Below are 24,832 nucleotides of genomic sequence, written 5' to 3' on the forward strand. Positions count from 1 at the left end.
AAATTCTCAGAGCAGGCATTCAAGTCTCATTTTCTTACAGGATAAAGGAGGACAAATGGATGAATATTCAAGTGGGAGATATAATAAAACTAAAAAATAATCAGCCTGTCACAGTGAGTACCTCTTTGGGCTGTGGCTTTTTCTTTTTTGGCTTAAGTGAATACAAAGGAACCCTTTTATTACTTCTGCTGTCACTGCTTTTGGTGACCTCTGTCTGCCTCACTTTGCATCCAGAGATTAACAGCTTCTGTGGTAAGAAGCTTGTTTTTGTCTGCCTCTCACCATAGCTACAGATAAAGTATGACTAGTTTCAGGAGGGACTGTGTGTGGTAGTAGCGGTGGGTCCTAGACGAAGAGAGTAAACCAAGTATCTGTAAAATTCTTAGGATGAACATCTGTTCCTGAGGTAATTGCTTTTGTCACACTGTAATATTAAAAGTCTGCCTTCCTGCTCTCCTTATCTTCTCTGACTTTTCTGACCACAGGCAGATATGCTATTACTCTCTAGCAGTGAGCCCTGCGGTCTGACATATATAGAAACAGCAGAACTGGATGGGTAAGTGTTCCTTCCTGATAGTCAATTGAAGACAATTGAGCCACCTTAATTTCTCACTGAGGGAGAGCATGAGGCAAAGAATGAATATTATCCTCAAATGGAAGTGCCAAAGATGCTAGAAATATGCAGATAAGCGAAAAGAGGAGGCCAGGCCCTTGGGACCTCAAGTCTAAGACTGAGTTCTTAATAAGAGTAATCAAGCATCCACTGGGGGCAGAATCTGGACAAATAAACTCCAAATTCTCCATCTCTAAACTGGAGACACTCTGGCTGTGTTCAGTAATGCTGAGTGATAGGGAAAAGGTTAATAGAACTATAAAATTTCAGAATAGAGTTCCAAAGTTTCCAGTGGGGTTAAGGGGGTGGGGAGGATGAGTATGAAAGTAACTATTTACTGATAAAATACCATGTTCTATAAAGGATTTAAGGTAGAGATTCATTAACATCCAAAAACTAAGATCTTAGGAGGATAGAGGCTATCTTCAGAGAGCTTGTCCTGTGGGGTTTTCTGTCAATTGCATTCTTACAACTATTCCTCTTGGTGCCCACAAGTTTTTTGAAATGTGGCTTCCATTTTTGTTTCTGTCTTTATGCTTTCCTGTATCAGCAAATGGTTAACTGGGGTTCCTTCATGGGTCCTATAACTATTTATGAGGTGAAAAGTATGTTTACTTGGAAGTGTGTGCAACATTCTTACCAGGCCCTGCTCCTTATTCTTGAAGGCAGGTGCCTCCTTCAGGTTGTTTTGTGATGTCTCTTCAGCTTCATCTGGAGCACCTGACCAGCAAGATTCCATGGATTGGTTGAAGTAGAGGTGGCACGTTGCAAGGAATGAGAGCAGGGAGAAAGGGGAGTGAGTGGGCTAACGCTTGGCTTCCTTGTGGAGCCATCTACCTCAGTACTGTCTTTGAGACAGAACAGCGGAGGTGACTCTTACATCTCAAGCCTGTAGCCCAAGCCCTGTTGGCAATATCTGTATTCTAAGATCCCATGACGGAGTGGGAGAAATTGGACCTGTGCTGCTGTTGTGCATGTGTCCTGTGCTCTGGTGACACTGTACCCTTTGCTTTAGTGAAACCAACCTGAAAGTGAAGCAGGCCATCTCAGTGACCAGTGACTTGGAAGATAACCTGGGGCTGCTGTCTGCCTTTGATGGTGAGTTAGGAAGTAGGTTTGCCCACCCACATGTTTATCAGTAGAAGACTGGTTAAATAAGGTATGGTAAATCCATACAGTGAATTCTTCACAACTTCCTAAGAACAATGCACAAGTTGGTATTTATTTCCATGGAAAAAATATTCACAACATATTAATAAGTGAGGAAAAAACTATTACATTCGACTGTGCATAGCATATATAACGTAAGCTTGGTTTTGGAAGCATATATGTTTACAAGTACATGTATAGAAAACTTGGAAACTTCAAAAGGTTAATAGCACTTATCTCTAGGCAATTTTACTTTCTCCTTTCTCCTCTTAGTATTGTATGTATTTACATAGGATATATTTTACTTTAGTAATCAGGAAAAAACCAAATGATTTCCATTTTGAAAAAAATACTAGATTTGCTTTAAGTTAAGTAGGTTTTTAATCTCTTCAGATTCAGGGCTCATATGATCTGGCAGTATTGATGGTGATAAGTTATCACGTGGGTTTTTTCTCTCTCTGGGTGACCCATGTCACATACAGAATTACTCTTCTTTGATGCCCAGAAACCTTTGTCTGCCTTTCTAAAGGGAGCTGGTGAGAAATGGGTGGCAGCTGAGAGAGGATAGGAAAAAGATGTGTGTGTATTTTGAAAGAGGGATGTTCTTTCCTCTTTTCTGTTAAGCCTCCTTTAGGAAAGGCCTAAGATTACAGAGCCAGGACTCTTACCCCTTCATTTTTCTTCAGGAAAAGTGAGGTGTGAGTCTCCCAATAACAAGTTGGACAAATTCACAGGAATACTGACTTATAAGGGAAAAAACTACACCCTGGACCATGACAAGCTGCTACTCCGAGGCTGCATCATCAGGAATACAGATTGGTGCTATGGCTTGGTGATTTATACCGGTACGTCTCCTGAGAGTCACAGTCAGACCCCCAACCTGCTAGATTCCATTCATGATCAATTTATGGGCCCTCAGTTTCCAGGATGTAGAGATGGGACTCAGATACACATACACCATGGCTTTGAGACCGATTGAAAGGGAGGTAGATAGATGGATGGATGGATGGATGGATGGATGGAAGATTTAAGAAAAACCTGTCTTCTTAGAAAAAAAAAAAAAGACATTTTTCCTCAAGCAATGAGCAGCCAACATTATCAGCTCTGACTTTGTTAAAGGAGGTCTTTGTGTTCCAAGACCACAGGGCACTATGAGTCTTTCCAATCATATCTGGACACAGGAGAAGGTATACAAATAGCAAGAGTACACATGGAATTAACATATGAGAGGGGAACATATGAAAGGACAGTGTATGTATGTGGATTATTCCCAGGAGAGAATACACACTGTGCTCACTATGGAGAAGAATATAAAATAAAATATGAGAGATTCATGGCACAGAAAAGGCACATGTGAATCATTAGCAGTGGCCCCTCTTGAGACGTCATTTACAGCCCAAATACCTTATATTAGTGATGGGTTTTGGGGGGGTTATGATGTGTTCGGGAAGATGGAGAAAGCTTCTGTGCCACCCTGTGCCCATGGTGACAATGGGCATTGATGACAACCACCATAGTAAGAGGATGGGGAACGCTGAAGAATGCATCAAGGAAGATTTACCACAGTGAATACTATTCAACTCAGAGCTCCCCTAGACATAGGGATCTTTGATGCCTCACTTCTATGGAAAATCATGAGATCCAAGCCCTAGAGAGAAGCTGAAGAGTCCAGGGAGGCCTTGGTGGAACTTTTTTCATTAGTTCTTGAGCTGTAGTAACAGCTTCTAGGCTGATTAATCCCAAACTCAAAAGATTGGAAGTACAACCTACTTCAGCAGCTATCCCTACACACCGGCATTCAGAAAAAGCTCATTTTTCAGCAAAGGGTTTCTCTCTAAAGCAATGGCAGTGGGGTTGCCAACCAGCACAAATTTAGCTAAGGTTTCTCTCTGACTCTTGGTTTACATAGTAGTGAAAAATCTTTTGGGGCTTTGGGAAACTTAGAACAGAAGAGAACTAATACCACTGAAGAGCATCTTGAAGTATTCAGTGTAGAACTTAGCCACTGTTCCTGCTATATGATGCTCACGTTCTACCATGATCTCCATATCCTTCTTGAAATGAAAAGTTTAGGGTCATTCTTTCTAAGAACGCTTGGAAGACTCTGTCCCTTGTAGTTTCCAGGCTCTGAGACAAACTTCTCATGACTTCAGGTCCTTCACGAAATGCCTTAGAAGTAAGGAATAGTATAGCTTATGCCCTGTATTCTCAGTGTCTGCCCCCAGTATCAGGGAAGTTCCAGCTCCCTCACATGTGAAATTCCTTCGTTAGGGTACATGTAAGAATAACAATCAAGTGGTAAAAATCAGAGAAATTGCTACTTACACGTTCTCCTAAACCTCTTACATTTTCTCTGCAGCCATATTTCTGGTCAGTAATACACAACTCTAGTCCTGTTGGCCACTAAAAACTCTTTACTTCTACTTACCATCTGCCCTGTCATGAAGAAATATAGTCTCTATCTCTCAGCCCTAGAAAAGCCCCAGCTTCCACCTCAGAAGAAATCACTGCCATTGCCTTTTCTGTTCTTCTTTTCCCAATTAGAAACTTGAAATAGAGCCTGGCCCAGCAGAGGGTTTCCTCAAAAGAAGGTGGAGATCTCTTTATCAAAAAAATCTCTTTTCTAAGCTAAATAAACCAGATGATGATGATGAGAAAGAAGCTTGTGGCTCCTAGTGTTGAATTACTATATTGTACACCTGAAATTAATATAACACTGCTTGTTAACTTATTGGAATTAAAATTAAAACTTAAAAAAAAAAAAGCTTGTGGCTCCTATTCTGACTTAACTCATCTTTGGAGGATTAGACTGTCTAAGGTGCTGCAAAAAGAGGGGTCAGCATCAATGTACTTTGCAGAAATAGTTGGGATTGGGGTGCTTGAGTGGCACAGCGGTTAAGCATTTGACTTCGGCTCAGGGCGTGATCCCAGCGTTATGGGATTGAGCCCCACATCGAGCCCCACATCGGGCTCCTCCACTATGAGCCTGCTTCTTCCTCTCCCACTCCCCCTGCTTGTGTTCCCTCTCTCGCTGGCTGTCTCTATCTCTGTCGAATAAATAAATAAAATCTTAAAAAAAAAAAAAAAAGAAATAGTTGGGATATATCCTTAGAAACAAAATGTGTTTTGTTGTTTTTTGGTTTTTTTTTTTAGTTATTGGCGCCAACTACGAGCCTTTCTCCAGGGCTTTATCCCCTGGCACTGGAGAGAGGTTTGATTAGGTGATCATAAAGGTATATTTCAATCCATTCTCAATCCTCCGAGTATATTCAATGATTCTAAGAGCTGGTCTCCCTGTTTCACTTAGGACCAGACACCAAATTAATGCAGAACTGTGGAAAGTCTACCTTTAAGCGGACGCACATGGACCGTCTCTTGAATATTCTTGTGCTCTGGGTAAGTTAAAGACATTTTTCTGCTTTTTTACAAATAGACATGCTTTTCTTCCTTCCATGGCAGTAGCTGGCATTTCTGACTTGGAATTTAGTTGTTTGAAAAACTCAGGCAGTTTTGGTACACTATTTACTAATGCCAGAAGCAGAAAAGAACAGAGCCGATTGACAAGGGAATCTCTCTCCAGTTTACCCCTCTGTTGTAGACGACAGGCGCAATTTGTTTAAGATTTCATGCTCTGATTAGTGGTACTGGAATGGATCAGTTTAGAAACTGACACATTTTTATTTCTTCATAGCCTGTTTTACTCATGAGCACTGTAATAAAACTTTACTTAGATTAATAGAACACCTTATTTAACTGGATGATTTTCAAACTGTTTCTTTAGAGGAGTCTAAGATCTGCCACAGGGGGAATAGAAAAGATCAAGTGAATTTTGTTCTGGCTCCCTCATTCTGATGTTCTTACTTCAAGAAGAGCAGCTTGATATTTTTCTGTTCTGTAAGATTTCATTTGGAAAATAGAGATTCTGCTGCTAAGAAATGAAATTTGAAAAGCAGTCAATAGAAAATAATAGCTTTGATAACAGAAATTTAAACTGAAGATTTATTTCCATGCTATCCTATACAGGTTACCTTTATATAAACAAGATATAGACTTGTTTGCATAACTGAGCAATTTCAGTGGTGCCTATACTTAATTCAGTGACTTTTCATTTTTATTTTTACTCTATTGCTTAGACTTTGAAAATTCAAAAATGCCTTTTCTTTCTGTGTATCTCTCATTAATATCTGAATTATAAAATGCCTTTTCTCCCTTATTTATTATGGGAAATATCACTGTTCTTTTCCTAAATCCTCTGGATTTAGTAAATGGGGTTTTAGAAAATTAGGAAAATTCACTCAACTTTGAGACCAGAAGCTAGCATCCACTCTTTCTCTTTCTGCTACTGTCTGCGTAGCTTTCAGCAATTGAAACAAAGTGACATTTCCTGATTTCTAAATGAGGAAGACAATCACATCTGAGAATTCAGGAAGGTGATGTAGGTAAATATGCCTAACCGTATTAGGAACATGTATCATTAGGCACTAAGTTAGGTCATTTAGCCTAGGTTTATTTTCAAAACAGGATGTGTCCCATATGCCTAGGAAAGTTCACCTACTTATTTACCTATCTGAAAGTCAGTGATAATACTTGACATCTATTAGAGTGATCTTAACTTTTTAGAATATTCATCATTCACTTACTGGAGCCTCACTACGACAAAAAACAAATCAAGAAGTATTTCCTCATTTGGCAAATATGCAAATTGAGACACAGTTAAGATAAATATCATAAATAAAATCCTACAAAAAATAATGGCAAAGACATTATAATAATAATGTCCTACAAAAAATTTTAGGACAATATATAATAAATAATAACAATCCTACAAAAAATAATGGCAATGACTCATCAATTCATATTTATTTAGAATCTATTATGTGCCCAGATGTGCCAGATGTTGTGAGAATCAAAAAGATGTGTAAGATCTGGGTGCAGCCCCCAGGTATATAAAGGGGGCCGGGCATCAATATGTGCCACATGCTTTACATGTATCATTTTATTTAATTATCACATCCATCCATCTAGGCATAACTTTTCAGAATCAATGCTCTTTCTGCTATACTTGCTGTCTCCCTGGGGGACAAAATTAAAACACATGACAAATCCTATTTAAAAGGCAGATTGGCACATATGAAGAAATTAAAAAACTAAAAAGAAAATACACAAGCTTCCAGAGAAAAATAAAAGGTCATATACCAGGATCAAAAATCAAAATGTCATTAGCCTTCTCAACAGCAACAGCGGAAGGTAAATCTCAATGCCTTCAAAGTGTGCAAGAAAATTATTTGTAACCTATAATTCTTAATCTAGTGAAACTACCAATAAAATTCAAGTATAAAGAAAAATCCATATGTGTAAAGACTCAAAAAAATTTATTCATCATGTCTCCCCTCTTAGGAAGCTCCTAGTGTGTATACTTAGGCAAAACAAGAATGTAAACTAAGGAAGAAGATTACAGAAGCCAGGAAACATGGGCACAAGTGAAAGGAAGTCCTAGGAAGATAGCTGAATAGCAGGCCTAAGAACTCCAGTGCAGATTAGAGCAGGAGCATAGAGGTACCTGCAATGGGTCTCCAGAGAGAGAATGTAGCTCTCTGCTAAGGTTCTCACAAGATAAAGGCAACAGAGAGTCAGTGCAAATGCTGGGGGCAGCTAAGCTGGCAGAGTAGTTGCTATAAATTCCTATATTTCTGTGGTCATTCATGCAATCTTCCCTTCAGAAAGTACGAAATATTATCTGGGGTATTGTGTTCACTTTTGGGCATCCAGTTTAAGAAGAACATTGAGAAGCTTAATGAAAGACTATAAAGAAGTACAAACAGGAAATAAATACCTAAGAGCCCTGACAGAGGATGAACCATCAGCAGACCCAAGTTGTTGATGAGTTTTTGGAAGGCAGAAAGTAGATTATATTGATAGATAAACCAGAATAGTGAAAGCTTCAGTGTAAATGCATTCTTCTTGATAGAGCTCAGGAATAGCTCCAAGCTAGCATCAGCAGGTATGGAGAGCAGAAGCGGTAGGTGGGATAATGATTGGGATAATTAATTTAAAAACTGCCCATAAAACAACATGGGCAACAATTGGCCCGTGTACCACCGTGCCACCCCTATAGCACGCACATAGCAATAACAAATGTATTTGCCTTCCAGTCTCAAACAAGAACTGCTTTCTAAAGAAATTTAACAACCTTTCTCAGAGGACTAGGTCTTCTAATGTGGGTGTCATCATTTCAGGGTAAAACCCATTTTATTTTAAATTTAAGGGGCAGGGCACCTGGGTGGCTCAGTTGGCTGAGCGTTGGACTGGTGATTTTGGCTCAGGTCATGATCCTGTGGGTCCTGGGATCAAGCCCTGCATCAGGCTCCTCCAGCCCTGCATTGTGCTCCTCACTTAGCAGGGAGTCTGCTTGGGATTCTCTCTCTCTCTCCCTTTGCTCCTCCCCAATGCATGCGCACACACTCTCTCTTTCTCTTTCAAATAAGTAAATAAATAACATAACATAATTCATTTGTTTATTGAGTGAGTGAGTTAGTTAGGGGCTCAATGTGCTTGCATGCTCCTTGTGCACCTGAAGATGAGATCTGTCAAATAATACATACTGCCTACCTACACAGAGCACGTGCTTCCATGTTCCCATTCAGGAGAGTGGCCTATCGAGGACATAAAATTAACCAAAGGAAACCAAACCAACCTATAATGGTTAAACTACTCTTTTACTCAAATTTTTAAGTGGACTAAAGGGAAACCAGGAACACAAAAGAGGAGGATGAGGATGAACAAATAGAATAATTGACCTTGGAAAAGACATAATTCAGGGAAGAGAAAAGAATTTCCAAAAATTCTTTTTTTTTTTTAAGATTTTATTTATTTTTTCGACAGAGATAGAGGCAGCCAGCGAGAGAGGGAACACAAGCAGGGGGAGTGGGAGAGGAAGAAGCAGGCTCATAGCGGAGGAGCCTGATGTGGGGCTCGATCCCACGACGCCGGGACCACGCCCTGAGCCGAAGGCAGACGCTTAACCGCTGTGACACCCAGGCGCCCCCCAAAAATTCTTAATACTATTCTTAGAAGACACAATTGCATAAATAAAATAAGAATAGGGTTGCTAAAAACGGAAAAAGGAAAAAGCAATCTAAGAGCAACAAAAAAGAATTTCGGGAAGTAAAAATAGCTGAAATTTTAAAAGCCAATAAGAGGGCTGAAATAAAAAGTCAAAGAACTCTCTAATAAAAAGATAAAAAGATAAAATATATGAGATAAATATTTCTTTTTAATAGAGAACCAAACCAGGAGCCCCCAAATTCATCTACCAGGAGTATCAGGAAGAGAAAATAGAGGGGACAACATTGTCAAAGAAATAATAGAAGAATATTTCCTAGAATTCAAGAAAGAAATGAGTTTCAGACCTAAAGTGTCCAATAAGCATCATGAATTTTAGAGCTTCAAAGGTGTAGAGAAGTGCCTCAAAATTTTCACAGGGGTAAGAATAAGATATCAACCAAAAAAAAAAAAAATTGAGAATTAGGTTGGCACCAGATTTCTTACCTACACAGCTGGGTCCTAGAAATTAGTAGGGTCATCCCTTCAAAGTTCTTAGTGAAAGTTATTTTGACCTCAAATCTGTACCCAGGAAAACTACAAATCAAGTGAAAAAGCAAACTTCTTCCTATCTTTTTTTAATAATAATATTTTTTATTATGTTTGTCACCATACAGTACATCCCTAGTTTTTGATGTAAAGTTCCATGATTCATTACTTGTGTATAACACCCAGTGCACCACCCCTCCCTTTCTTCTTCCCTTTCTTCTCCTACTGATCTTCTTACTTCTTATGTTCCTCCCCTCTGAAGCCCTCAGTTTGTTTCCCAGAGTCCATAGTCTCTCATGGTTCATTCCCCCCTTCTGTTTACCCCTCCCTTTCTTCTTCCCTTTCTTCTCCTACTGATCTTCTTACTTCTTATGTTCCATAAATGAGTGAAACCATATGAAAATTGTCTTTCTCTGCTTGACTTATTTTGCTTAGCATTATCTCCTCCAGTGCCGTCCATGTTTCAGCAAATGTTGAGAAGTCGTTCTTTTTGATGGCTGAGTAATATTCCATTGTATATATGGACCACATCTTTTTTTTTTAATTCTTTTTTTTAAAAAGATTTTATTTATTTATTCTACAGAGATAGAGACAGCCAGCGAGAGAGGTAACACAAGCAGGGGGAGTGGGAGAGGAAGAAGCAGGCTCATAGCGGAAGAGCCTGATGTGAGGAAGAAGCAGGCTCATAGCGGAAGAGCCTGATGTGGGGCTCGATCCCAGAACGCCGGGATCACGCCCTGAGACAAAGGACCACATCTTCTTAATCCAGTCATCTGTTGAAGGGCATCTTGGCTCCTTCCACGATTTAGCTATTGTGGACAATGCTGCAAACTTTGTCCTATCTTAAGACCTTTACCATTGCTATCAAGGCCTGCCACAGGTCTTTGCATGGCTTGCTTCTTGTTCATCATTCGATGCCAAACTTTTCAAAGAAGCCTCTTTTCTATCTAAAGTAGCCACCCCCACCAAGACCTTCTTTATTCTGTTAAGCTGTTTTATTTTCATCACAGCACTTAGCACTAGTTAAATTGGTTTTTTTAACCACTTTATCTTCAATCCCTAGAACTATGCCTGACACATGACAGAGCTTTACTATTATTTGTTGAGTTAGTGAAAAAAATGAATGAATATCTGAGCTATCAAATTATGAACTTCTAAGGTAGAAATTAGATCATATTCATCTCTATATTCTTGGAAGTGCCTTGCACAAAATAATGCTCAAGAAATATCTTTTGAATTGTTCTTAAATGAGGAAATGTTCTTGAATTAGCTAGGTTCTTATCAGTGCTGTAGTTATGTTTATATGGTATTTTTTACCAGGACATTGTTAATGTAGTTAGATGTAATGCACTCTCATTTCTTTTTTTTTATAATTTTTATTTTGTTATATTAGTCACCATACAGTACATCCCCAGTTTTTGATGCAATGTTCCATGAATCATTATTTGCGTATAACACCCAGTGCACCATGCAATATGTGCCCTCTTTAATACTCATCACAGGCCTATCCCAATGCACTCTCATTTCTTGAAGCTGCAGCACAAATCTTTCCTGGTTTAAACACTTCATTTTTCTGCATTTTTGGAAATGTTTCTTAGGGGGAAATCTGGCAGATACAAGAAGCGTGGTTAGCAAAGCTTCTTCCTGACGAGCCCACAACTGAGCTACAGTTTAATCCTCTCTCTCTCCCCAGTGACCAGAACTCTCAGTGACAATGCTTTCTGAACCCTATTCTATTAAGTAAGAGTGTGTCTGTTGGACAAAGAAGCAGAGTGTTTGAAATTTGAGTGGTGCTTGAAATCCAGGATATAGTTTTGGGGTAAGGAACAATGAAAAGCACAGATGTGAAGGTCAGAGGACCAAGGAGTACTTTCTTTTTACAGTCTGCTTATGAAGCCTGGGAGCTCCCTTGTGACAGTGATGGCCTTAGTAGTTCTCTGTTAGTTTTGTCAACAGTGACAAAATTGAGTATCTCTTTGAGTGTTTACTGGTACCACTTTTTGCGAAATGGAAGGCTGTCTGCTCTTCTTGAGTCTGACTGGCTGTGATAATAAACAAGCAATCTGGGAGTTTATAGTCAGAACCAATTTCTTTCTTTTTTTTTTTTTAAGATTTTATTTATTTATTTGACAGAGATAGAGACACCCAGCGAGAGGGGGAACACAAGCAGGGGGAGTGGGAGAGGAAGAAGCAGGCTCACAGCAGAGGAGCCTGATGTGGAGCTCGATCCCACAACGCCGGGATCACGCCCTGAGCCGAAGGCAGACCCCCAACCGCTGTGCCACCCAGGCTCCCCTATAGTCACAACCAATTTCTTATTTGTTTCTTACTTAGAAAAGAAGCAAGATGAAGCTTTAAAGACTGTGTACTAATAAACTCCGTAACAATAAAAGACATAGAACATCTGCAAGGGCTTAGAAAGCCTTGGGATGGCAGGAAATGTTCTGGGAATGAGGAAAGAACAGACTGTGTCCTGCCCCTGCAGGCCTCACACTGAGGGGGAAGCCCTGCCCTATGGGATTTGGTCTGATAGAGGTAATTTTCCTTTCTTATGGCTTAATCTGAGCAGAAAGATCTGGTCCTGGGGGACTTATAGTCTAACAGTAGAGGCAGGACACTTCACTGGAAATCATGGGTAATTCTCAGTTATCCAGGCAACAGAGATGGAGCAGGTTGACGGTCCCCCTGTAATATTTTCCCACAGCTTTGAAATAAAGATTTATAACAAATAAATAAATTATAAATAAATTTCTATTCATAAATAATAATTTATTCTAATCATTTTACCTTCCCCATTTTTTCCCACTGGAGCTGATAAAATAGGGCCTGGAGAAGTGGCGGGTAGAATACAGACCCAAATTTAGTGCTGGTCACATAGACTATCCAAAAAGGAAGGTAGGACCAATAGAATTCATCATTAAGGTTTGATCTGAATAATGAGGATAGCCTTGCTTTCACATAACTCATTGAAGAGAAGGATAAAGAAATAGAAATAAGATTGAGAAGAAAGGGTTTTATGGCCCCAGAGAGACCATCACAAAGAGCTGAACTACTCAGTATGAATCCTCATTTGGCTAGAAATAAAAGCAGTTTTTACTGTTTTTTCTCAATCCTCCTCCGTTTTGTTCTCCCCCATCCCGTTACTCACTCAACACTCAAATCTCAAATATGGAATGATACTAAGGATTTATTTTTAATTTTTTAAGTGATAAAGGTATTGTGGCTATATGTTTAATATCCTTTAAAGGTATATATTGAACAGTTTACAGATAAAATTATATAATATGAGAAATTTGCTTTAAAGGGGAAGAGGGGCATAGATGAAATAAAACTGGCCATGAATTGATAGTTGTTGAAACTGAGTGATGGGTACACGGATTCATTATACTACTTACATAACTTAATATGTGTTTGAATTTTTCATAATAAAAAGTTTTTTAAAATCTCATTTTTTGAGAATGGTCTCAGACCTACTCCTCCTGCCTTTTATACTCTTGTCTTCAAAGACTTTCCCATCAAAAACAAACACTTTTCAAAGATAAGAACTCCAATCGTCTAGCAGTGGGGATGTGTTGCTTTGAGTCACACCTTGTGACAAAGGGCACAGGTGTGGAGACCATTGAGTAGACTTAGAAGTGGTTCAACAGTAACATCATATCTGTCTGTTCTAGAGGTATGTGGGCATATAGTGTAAGTGGAACATAAAATTGTACAACCACTTTGGAAAGCACTTGGCATTTTCCTGAAAAGCTAAATATAAATTTACTGTAGGATACAGCAATTCCACTTCTAGATATTTACTAATAAAATGAAAGCATATATCCATGCAAAATCTTGTACACATGTGTTTAGTACAGCTGTTTGCAATAGCCATAAACTGGAAAAACTCAAATGTCCAACAAATTAGTAAACAAATTGTGCAGTAACCATACAATAGAAGTATACTACTCAGCAATAAAAATAAATGAACCATCAGTAGATGTAAAAATATAAATGAATCCCAAAATAATTATGCTGAGCAAAAGAAGCCCGTCCAAAAAAGAGCATATACCAAGTGATTCCATTCGTGTAAAAATGTTCAATATTTTTTCATTTTTAAGATATAATTGGCATATAACATTGTATAGGTTTAAAGTATCCATCACCTCACAGAGTTATAATTCTTTTGTTTGTTAGTTCGGTGGTACGAACTTTTAAGATCTACTCTCTCAGCAACTTTCAAGTATTCAATACAGGATTGTTAGGCATAGTCACCATGCTGTTCATTACATCTCCAGAATTTAATTATCTTATAACTGGAGCTTTGTACTCTTTGACCACCTACCTTCACCCCACTCCTCCTCACCTACGCTTGGCCCTGGCAACCACCAATCTGCTGTCTGTTTTTATGAGGCTTTGTTTTTGTTTTAGATTCCACATATAGAATATCAGAGTATTTGTCTTTCTCTGACTTATTTCACTTAGCACAATGCCATCAAGTTTCATCCATGTTGTCACAAATAGCAGAATTTTCTTCTTTTTTATGGCTAATATTCCGGGGTGTGTGTGTGTGTGTAACACATTTTCTTTATCCATTCATCTGTCAGTAGACAGTTGATTTCCATGTCTTAGCTGTTGTAAATAATGGTGCAGTGACAATGGGGGTGCAGATTACTCCTCAAGATAGTGATTTAATTTCCTTCAGATATATACTCAGAAGCAGAATTACTAGATCATATGGTATTTCTAGTTTTTATTTTCTCAGGAGCATCCGTACTCTTTTCGTAGTGGCTATACCAATTTATATTCCCACCAACAGTGTACATCCTCCCTAGTACTTGTTATCTCTCTCTCTCTTTTTTTTTTATTACAGCCATTCTAGCATTCTTTGACTATAGCCTTTCTAAGGTGACATCTCACTGTGGTTTTGATTTGCATTTCCCTGATAATTAGTGATGTTGAGTAGCTTTTCACGTACCTTTTGGGCATTTGAAATCTAAATATGAAGTAAATATTTAAAACCTATTACCAGGGTGCCTGGATGGCTCAGTTGGTTAAGGGGGTACCTTCAGCTCAGGTCATGATCTCAGGGTCCTGGGATGGCGCACATGTCCGGCTCTCTGCTCAGTAGGAAGTCTGCTTCTCTCTCTCCCTCTGCTCTGCCCTCCACTCTTGTGTGTGCTCTCTCTCTCTCTCTCTCACACACACACAAATAAATAAATAAATAAAATCTTTTTTTTAAAAAAAAATTTTAGTTAAAAAAAACTATTATCTATTTAGGTCCTTTGCCCATTTTTTAATTATTTGCTTTTTTGCTATTTGCTATTGAGTTGCATATATGTATTTTGGATATTAACCTCTTATCAGATATATGGTTTGGAAATACCTTCTCCCACTTCATAGATTGACTTTTTATTTTTCAATCATTTCTTTTGTTGTGCAGAAGCCTTTAATTTGATGTAATCCCACTTGTTTATTTTTGCTTTTGTTGTTTGTGCTTTTTGGTTGTCACATCCATAAGATCATTGCCAGATGTCAAAGAGCTTTTTCTCTGTTTTTTTCCTAGGAGTTTTATGGTTTCAGGTCTTACATTTAAGTCTTTAATCCATTTTGAGTAAATTTTTATGAGAGGTATAAGATAGGGATCCAGTTTCATTCTTTTGCATATGATTATCTAGTTTTTCTAGCACCATTTACTGAAGAGTCTGTCTTTTCTCCATTGAGTGTTCTTGCCTCCTTTGTCCAGTATCAGTTGACTATATGTGCATGGGTTTATTTCTGGAATCTTGATTCTGTTCCACTGGTGTATATGTCTGTGTTTATGCCAGTATCGTACTGTTGTTTTTTGTTTTAAGATTTTATTTGACACAGAGAGAGAGAGAAAGGGAGAGGGCAAGTGCAAGCAGGGGGAGTGACAGGCAGGGGAGAAGCAGGCTCCCCACTGAGCAAGGAGCCCAATGTGGGGCTTGATCCCAGGACACAAAGGCAGCTGCTTAATCAACTGAGCCACCGAGGCACCCCAATACTGGTTTGATTAGTATGGCTTCATAATATAGCTTGAAATGAGGACATGTGATGCATCTGGCTTTGTTTTCTTTATCAAGATTACTTTGGCTATTCAGGGTTTTTCAGGGTTTCATAGAAATTTTAGGATTATTTTGTCTATTTCTGCAAAAAAAAATGCCATTGTAATCTTGACAGGAATTACATTGGATCTATAGATAGCTTTGGGCAGTATAGACATTTAACAATGTTTACTGTTCCAGTCCATAAACATAGAATATCTTTCCATTTATTTGTGTCTTCACTTTCTTTCATTAATGTCTAAATCCCAATGATCATGGTGTATGATCCTTTTAATGTGTTGTTGAATTTGATTTGCTAGTTTTGCATCTATATTCATCAAGGATATTGGCTTATTGCTTTCTTTTCTTGTAGTGTCCTTGTCTGGCTTTGGTACCAGGGTAATGCTGGCCTTGTAAAATGAGTTCAGAAAGATTATCTCCTCTTCCCAAACTTCTTTTCTAAACATCATTCTCAAATTTGCCTTTTTTGCTTCCTTGTCCCTCTATGCCCTTTCCTCTCAACCTGATGGCAGGTTGAGATTATCTGGAATCATAATCTTAGGTAAGAAGGATCATCTTTAGGGGCACTTGGGTGGTACAGTCAGTTAAGCAGCTGACTCTTGGTTTTGGCTCAGATCATGATCTCAGGGTCGTGAGATCAAGCCCCACATTGGGCTCTGTGCTAGTTAGTACCTAAGTGACTTGAAGCAAAATACTTTTCTACTCTTAATAACAAGTTCCTCATCTATTACTAAAAGAGGTTTTATAAATATTAAGTTAAATAATATAGGTAAAGTACTTAGCACAGTTCCCAATACTTAATTAGTACTTAATATAGTTTAGTTACTTTTATTTCCCTTCAAAAACCCCAAGGATGGCTCCTGCTAGGCTTTTTTTTTCCCCCCTGTCCTATGTAGTACTGTTTAGAGCCTATGAACTATAGGGCCCCCCTGACCTCCAAAAACAGAGAGAAGTTTGTTGAGAGATAAGTCTCCAAAAAGTAGATCTGAAGCAGCACATGCCTTGGGTGAAATGTTAATTTAATTCTTTTTTGATTTTCAGATTTTCCTGTTTTTAGGCAGCATGTGTTTTATCCTAGCAATTGGGCATGGCATTTGGGAGAACAAGAAAGGCTACTACTTCCAGGATTTTCTGCCATGGAAAGAACATGTGTCTTCATCAGTTGTCTCTGCCGTCCTCATTTTCTGGTCCTACTTCATTATTCTCAACACTATGGTGCCCATTTCCCTTTATGTCAGGTAGGCTTTTTTGACCATTTTGTGTTATAAGGGGAGGAAATGACTTTATACTTTCTGCTTAACTCCCCAAATAGAGTGTAAATGTTTAGAAAGCATAGATTGTGTGCTCTTTAACTCTTTACTTCCCACAGTGTCCAGTGTACAAAACACTCTGAGAGATGTCTACAGATAGGGTTCCTGGGTGGCATAGTCAGTTAAGCGTCGGACTCTTGGTTTCAGCTCAGGTCATGATCTCAGGGTCATGAGATGGAGCCCTGCATCCAGCTCCGTACACAGCACAGAGTACACTTGGGATTCTCTCCCTCCCCCCCGCCCGTCCCTCCTGCTTTTGCTTGCTCTTGCACTCTCTCTCTCTCAAATAAAGAAATAAATCTTAAAAAAAGATAAGAAACTGCCAAACTTCTTGTCCAAGTGTTAAAAAAAAAATGTCTAGAGATTGTGTAAGTGCTTTCCATATCCAGAATACTGTGCTAGATACTATGTGAGTTATACAAAAAGAAAATAATCCCTACCCTCAAATAGCTTATAATGTAAATGACTAAATAAGACATATAAACATATTCAATAATTAGAAGAAATGCACACAAATTTGGTGATGCTGAAGTACTAGCCAGGCAGCCCCTAGTTAATCAATGAGATAGGTTCCAAACATTCATTTGTCAATCAGTTAATCAGAACTCACAATTTGTTTTCCCATAGAAACAATGAGGCAAATAAATGGTAGATAGGTATAATTATGACGTAAGTTCTGGTTTCTAAAAGTTGGTGAAGAAAAGGATATTTCTTCCTCCTTTGCTTGGATAAAAACTTGAAATAGATAAAATTAATCTTTTCTCTGCTCTCCTTTTTCTGTTTTCAACATTCCCTTTCACACATGCACACCCAGACACATTTTCGCATCCTTCTTCCCAAGTTTCCTAAACCCTGCACTGTGACATTCCAACCTGAAAAGCACCCTAAGTGACTAAATTATCTTATTAATTTAATATTTATTGAGCACCTACTATGTGCCAAGCACTATATTAGGTGCTAGAAATAAGAACATGAATAACAAGACAGCTGTTTCTCTAGATAAGCTTATAATATGGAAACAGATACTAAAATAATTATGTGCAATATGGAAAATGATGTAATAGGACTATATATGGGAATGCTATAGGAGACTAGAAAAGGAATGAGCTGATTCTACCTGGAGAGCCTTGGGTATTTTTAAGAAAAAATAATAATCAAACTGGCATTTGAGAAAAGAGTAGAATTCACCAAGTACAAGATAGCAAAACAATATTGCAAACAGAGAGAGTGTATGAAGGTTTGGTCTTTTTTAAAAGCTTGATCTGGTCAGAGAACAGTGAGTATCCTAGGGTAAAGTGTTGGATGGTAATTTGGTATCAGATCCAGGAGGGCCTTAAATGCCAAGCCAAGCAGTTTGGATTTTATCCTAAAAGCAGGAAAGACCTCTCTAAGGATAGAAATAATATGACTAGGAGAGAGGTTAAGATGGCGGAGGAGTAGGGGACCCCTTTTTCAGCTGGTCCCCTGAGTTGAGCTGGATAGGTACCAGACCAGCAGGAACATCCACGGAATCAGCCTGAGACGCAGGAAGATACATCTGGATCTCTACAAATGAACATCTCCAGCGCTGAGTATCGAGGTACGAAGCGGGGAGCCGTGAAACCGCGCACAGATATCGGAAGCTAAACAGAAGGGGGAGGGAGCCGCCGTGTCAGGGCGCCGGGAAGCGGTAGCCACCTGCACGGGGGAGCGGACAGACCGCGGACCGCACGCTTGAGACAGCAGACTGAGAACGGGAGCTCCGGGAGCGCACGCAGGATTGGCGGGCCACCTGCACGGGGAAGCAGGCAGACTCGCGGACGGCACCCGCGAGACAACAGACTTAGAACGCGAACTCCAGGAGCGCGCGCAGGGCGGCTGGCGGGCCACCTGCACCGGGGAGCGGGCGGACCGCGGACCCGCACTCTGGAAACGGCAGACTGAGTCCGTGAGCCGGGAGCGTGCACCACCAAGCATCTCACGGAGCTCCGGAGCTCCGGTGTGCTCACTGGATCGAGGCTGAGACCGGGAGCTCCGGGAGCGTCCGCGGGGCGGCTGGCGGCTGGAGGGCCACCTGCACGGGGGAGCAGGCGGACTCGTGGTCAGCACCCGCGAGACACCAGACTGAGACGGGGAGCTCCGGGAGCCTGCGCGGGGCGACTGGCGGCTGGTGGGGTTGGAAACACAAAGGACAGAGACGTGCCGGCCCTGGAAGTGAGGGCTGGGACGCCGGGTGTGGGGCGCACAGCCCGGGATGCTGCAGGGTTGAGCAGCACCAACAGAAACAGAGTTAAAGTGGCCAGAACATCAGTGGAGAACGATCCGCGATCCCTCTGTTCTGAGACAGAGGCTGAATTTCAGCCGCTGCTGCTCTCTCAGAAGAGGCATAGCAAACCGCCAGGGAAAGCCGCCAGAGAACAAAAGCCCGGAAATACCGGCTCACAGGGTGCCCATCCCCATCCCCCCTCGCAAGGGACACAGAGACTCTACCCAAACAGGGTTTTCTGAGTACCTGCAGGCAGGCCCCTCCCCCAGAAGGCAGGCTGAAAAATCAAGAAGCCCACAACCCGGAGCGCCTGAGTGGCGCAGTCACCAAGCACCTGTCTTCGGATTAGGGTGTGATCACAACGCTCCGTAAGGAGTCCTTCATCGGGCTTCTCCACCGGGAACCTGCTTCTTCCTCTCCCACTCCTCTGCTTGGGTTCCCTTTCTTGCTGACTGTCTCTCTCTCTCTCAAATAAATAAATAAACTCTTTAAGGAAGAAGCCCACATCCCTAAGATCTCTATAAAACAAGGGCGCACGGCCTGGGTCCCAGTCAACACTTGGGCTCTGGACAACCCTGCAATCTCTCTTCATCAGAATGACGAGAAGGAGAAGTCCCCCCCAGCAAAGAAAAGATAATGAGTCTGTGGCCTCTGCCACAGAATTGGCCTCGGCCACAGAATTAATACATATGGATGTATCCCAATTATCAGAAATGGAATTCAGAGCAACAATGGTCAAGATGATGAGTAAACTTGAAAAAAGCATCAGAGAAAGCGTTGCTGAGAATATAGAATCCCTAAGGGCAGAAATGAGAGCGAATCTGACAGAAATTAAAAACTCAGTGGGCCAAATACAGTCAAAACTAGAGGCTCTGACGGCCAGGGTCACCGAGGCAGAGGAACGCGTTAGCGAATTGGAGGATGGGTTAGTAGAAGAAAAAACGAAAATAGAAGCTGGTCTTAAAAAAATCCACGCCCACGAATGTAGATTACGGGAGATTACTGACTCTATGAAACGATCCAATGTCAGAATCATCGGCATCCCTGAAGGGGTGGAGAAAAACAGAGGTCTAGAAGAGATATTTGAACAAATTGTAGCTGAAAACTTCCCTAATCTAGCAAGGGAAACAAGCATTCGTGTCCAAGAGGCAGAGAGGACCCCATCCAAGCTCAACCAGGACAAACCTACGCCACGGCATGTCATAGTGCAATTCGCAAATATTAGATCCAAGGATACAGTATTGAAAGCGGCCAGGGCAAAGAAATTTCTCACGTACCAAGGCAAAGGTATCAGGATTACGTCAGACCTGTCTACAGAGACCTGGAATGAGAGAAAGGCTTGGGGGGGCATTTTTAAAGCTCTTTCAGAGAAAAACATGCAGCCAAGGATCCTTTATCCAGCAAAGCTGTCATTCAGAATTGATGGAGAAATAAAGACGTTCCAAAATCGCCAATCATTAACCAATTTCGTAACCACGAAACCAGCCCTACAGGAGATATTAAGGGGGGCTCTATAAAGGTAAAAAGGCCCCAAGAGTGATACAGAGCAGCAAGTCACAACCGATACAAAGACTTTAAAGAGAAATGGCATCATTAAAATCATATCTGTCAATAATCTCTATCAATCTAAATGGCTTAAACTCTCCCATAAAACGCCACAGGGTTGCAGATTGGATAAAAAGACATGACCCATCCATTTGCTGTCTACAAGAGACTCATTTTGAACCCAAAGATGCATTCAGACTTAGAGTAAGGGGATGGAGTACCATCTTCCACGCAAATGGACCTCAAAAGAAAGCTGGAGTAGCAATTCTCATATCAGATAGACTGGATTTTAAACTAGAGGCCATAGAGAGAGATACAGAAGGGCACTATATTATTCTTAAAGGAAGTATTCAACAAGTGGATATGACAATTATTAATATATATGCCCCCAACAGGGGAGCAGCAAGATACACAAGCCAACTCTTAACCAAAATAAAGAGACATATAGATAAGAACACAGTAATAGTAGGGGACCTCAACACCCCACTATCAGAAATAGACAGAACACCCTGGCAAAAACTAAGCAAAGAATCAAAGGCTTTGAATGCCATACTCGACGAGTTGGACCTCATAGATATATATAGAACACTACACCCCAGAACCAAAGAATACTCATTCTATTCAAATGCCCATGGAACATTCTCAAGAATAGATCATGCTCTGGGACACAAAACAGGTCTCAGCCAATACCAAAAGATTGAAATTATCCCCTGCATATTCTCAGACCACAACGCTCTGAAATTGGAACTCAACCACAAGGAAAAACCTGGAAGAAACTCAAACACTTGGAGGCTAAGAACCATCCTGCTCAAGAATGACTCGATAAACCAGGAAATCAAAAAACAAATTAAACAATTTATGGAGACCAACGAGAATGAATACACAACGGTCCAAAACCTATGGGATACTGCAAAGGCAGTCCTAAGGGGGAAATACATAGCCATCCAAGCCTCACTCAAAAGAATAGAAAAATCTAAAATGCAGTTTCTATATTCTCACCTCAAGAAACTGGAACAGCAACAGAGGGACAGGCCTAACCCACTGACAAGGAAGGAGTTGACCAAGATTAGAGCAGAAATCAATGAATTAGAGACCAGAACCACAGTAGAGCAGATCAACAGGACTAGAAGCTGGTTCTTTGAGAGAATCCATAAAATTGATAGACCACTGGCAAAACTTGTCCAAAAACAAAGAGAAAGGACTGAGATTATTAAAATTATGACTGAAAAGGGAGAGGTCACGACCAGCACCATTGAAATTGCAAGGATTATTAGAAACTTTTATCAACAGCTATATGCCAAAAAACTAAACAATCTGGAAGAGATGGAGGCCTTCCTGGAAACCTATAAACTACCAAGACTGAAACAGGAAGAAATAGATTTCTTAAATAGGCCAATTAACTATGAAGAAATTGAGTCAGTGATAAACAACCTTCCAAATAATAAAACTCCAGGCCCAGACGGTTTTCCTGGGGAATTCTACCAAACATTCAAAGAAGAAATAATACCTATTCTCCTAAAGCTATTTCAAAAAATAGAAACAGAAGGAAAGCTACCAAACTCATTCTATGAGGCTAATATTACCTTGATCCCCAAACCAGGCAAAGACCCCCTCAAAAAGGAGAATTACAGACCGATTTCTCTAATGAATATGGATGCCAAAATCCTCAACAAGATCCTTGCTAATAGAATCCAACAGTACATTAAAAGGATTATCCATCATGACCAAGTGGGATTCATACCTGGGATGCAAGCATGGTTCAACACTCGCAAATCAATCAATGTGATACATCATATCAACAAGAAAAGACTCAAGAACCATATGATCCTCTCAATTGATGCAGAAAAAGCATTTGACAAAATACAGCATCCTTTCCTGATTAAAACCCTTCAGAGTGTAGGAATAGAGGGTACATTTCTCAATCTCATAAAAGCCATCTATGAAAAGCCTACTGCAAGCATTATTCTCAATGGGGAAAAGCTGGAAGCCTTTCCCTTAAGATCAGGAACACGACAAGGATGCCCACTCTCGCCACTATTATTCAACATAGTACTAGAAGTCCTTGCAACAGCAATCAGAAGACAAAAAGGGATCAAAGGTATCCAAATCGGCAAAGAAGAAGTCAAACTGTCTCTCTTTGCAGATGACATGATACTCTATATGGAAAACCCAAAGGAATCCACTCCCAAACTATTAGAAGTTATAGAACAATTCAGTAAGGTGGCAGGATACAAAATCAATGCCCAGAAATCAGTTGCATTTCTATACACGAATAACGAGACTGAAGAAAGAGAAATTAGGGAATCCATCCCATTTACAATAACACCAAAAACCATGCGTTACCTTGGAATTAACTTAACCAGAGACGTAAAGGACCTATATGCTAGAAACTATAGATCACTTTTGAAAGATATTGAGGAAGACATAAAAAGATGGAAAAATATTCCATGCTCATGGATTGGAAGAATTAACATAGTTAAAATGTCCATACTACCCAGAGCAATCTACACTTTCAATGCTATCCCGATCAAAATACCGAGGACATTTTTCAAAGAACTGGAACAAATAGTCCTTAAATTTGTATGGAACCAGAAAAGGCCCCGAATCTCCAAGGAACTGTTGAAAAGGAAAAACAAAGCTGGGGGCATCACAATGCCGGATTTCGAGCTGTACTACAAAGCTGTGATCACAAAGACAGCATGGTACTGGCACAAAAACAGACACATCGACCAATGGAACAGAATAGAGAACCCAGAAATGGACCCTCGGCTCTTTGGGCAACTAATCTTTGATAAAGCAGGAAAAAACATCCGGTGGAAAAAAGACAGTCTCTTCAATAAATGGTGCTGGGAAAATTGGACAGCTACATGCAAAAGAATGAAACTTGACCACTCTCTCACACCATACACAAAAATAAACTCCAAATGGATGAAAGACCTCAATGTGAGACAGGAATCCATCAAAATTCTAGAGGAGAACATAGGCAACAACTTCTATGACATCGGCCAGAGCAACCTTTTTCACGACACATCTCCAAAGGCAAGAGAAATAAAAGATAAAATGAACTTATGGGACTTTATCAGGATAAAGAGCTTCTGCACAGCCAAGGAAACAGTCAAAAAAACTAAGAGACAGCCCACGGAATGGGAGAATATATTTGCAAAGGACACCACAGATAAAGGACTGGTATCCAAGATCTACAAAGAACTTCTCAAACTCAATACACGAGAAACAAATAAACAAATCATAAAATGGGCAGAAGATATGAACAGACACTTTTCCAATGAAGACATACAAATGGCTAACAGACACATGAAAAAATGTTCAAAATCATTAGCCATCAGGGAAATTCAAATCAAAACCACACTGAGATACCACCTTACGCCAGTTAGAATGGCAAAGATAGACAAGGCAAGAAACAACAATTGTTGGAGAGGATGTGGAGAAAGGGGATCCCTCCTACATTGTTGGTGGGAATGCAAGTTGGTACAGCCACTCTGGAAAACAGTGTGGAGGTCCCTTAAAAAGTTAAAAATTGAACTACCCTATGACCCAGCCATTGCACTACTGGGTGTTTACCCCAAAGATACAGACGTAGTAAAGAGAAGGGCCATATGCACCCCAATGTTCATAGCTGCATTGTCCACAATAGCCAAATCATGGAAGGAGCCGAGATGCCCTTCAACAGATGACTGGATTAAGAAGCTGTGGTCCATATATACAATGGAATATTACTCAGCTATCAGAAAGAACGAATTCTCAACATTTGCTGCAACATGGACGGCACTGGAGGAGATAATGCTAAGTGAAATAAGTCAAGCAGAGAAAGACAATTATCATATGATTTCTCTCATCTATGGAACATAAGAACTAGGATGATCGGTAGGGGAAGAAAGGGATAAAGAAAAGGGGGGTAATCAGAAGGGGGAATGAAACATGAGAGACTATGAGAAACAAACTGAAGACTTCAGAGGGAAGGGGGTGGGGGAATGGGATAGACTGGTGATGGGTGTTAAGGAGGGCACGTATTGCATGGTGCACTGGGTGTTATACGCAACTAATGAAGCATCGAACTTTACATCGGAATCCGGGGATGTACTGTATGGTGATTAACATAATATAATAAAAAAATGTACTGTATGGTGATTAACATAATATAATAAAAAATCATTAAAAAAAGAAGAAATAATATGACTAAATGTTTGGGTTTAGAGAAATTGCTATGTTGGTTAGTATGACAAAGGAAGGGAGGGATCAAGATTCAGTGCATGAGGTCTAGTAGTCAATAATGTGGGCTAGAGCCCTCCGACCTCAC

General features: G+C 40.1%; 1 protein-coding gene across 1 annotated transcript in view; it reads left to right on the forward strand.

The window, feature by feature from the left end:
* Positions 1-24,832, forward strand: part of LOC100475639 (phospholipid-transporting ATPase FetA) — a 121,519-nt gene that overhangs the window by 70,832 nt on the left and 25,855 nt on the right. Inside the window, exons 7-12 of the mRNA XM_034665560.1 lie at positions 41-113; positions 486-556; positions 1,629-1,711; positions 2,449-2,607; positions 5,070-5,158; positions 16,459-16,655. Of these exons, the coding sequence (XP_034521451.1) occupies positions 41-113; positions 486-556; positions 1,629-1,711; positions 2,449-2,607; positions 5,070-5,158; positions 16,459-16,655 (672 nt within the window). The remainder of the gene's footprint in view (positions 1-40; positions 114-485; positions 557-1,628; positions 1,712-2,448; positions 2,608-5,069; positions 5,159-16,458; positions 16,656-24,832) is intronic.

The sequence above is a fragment of the Ailuropoda melanoleuca genome, chromosome 7, assembly GCF_002007445.2.
Source record: "Ailuropoda melanoleuca isolate Jingjing chromosome 7, ASM200744v2, whole genome shotgun sequence".
Taxonomy (NCBI): domain Eukaryota; kingdom Metazoa; phylum Chordata; class Mammalia; order Carnivora; family Ursidae; genus Ailuropoda; species Ailuropoda melanoleuca.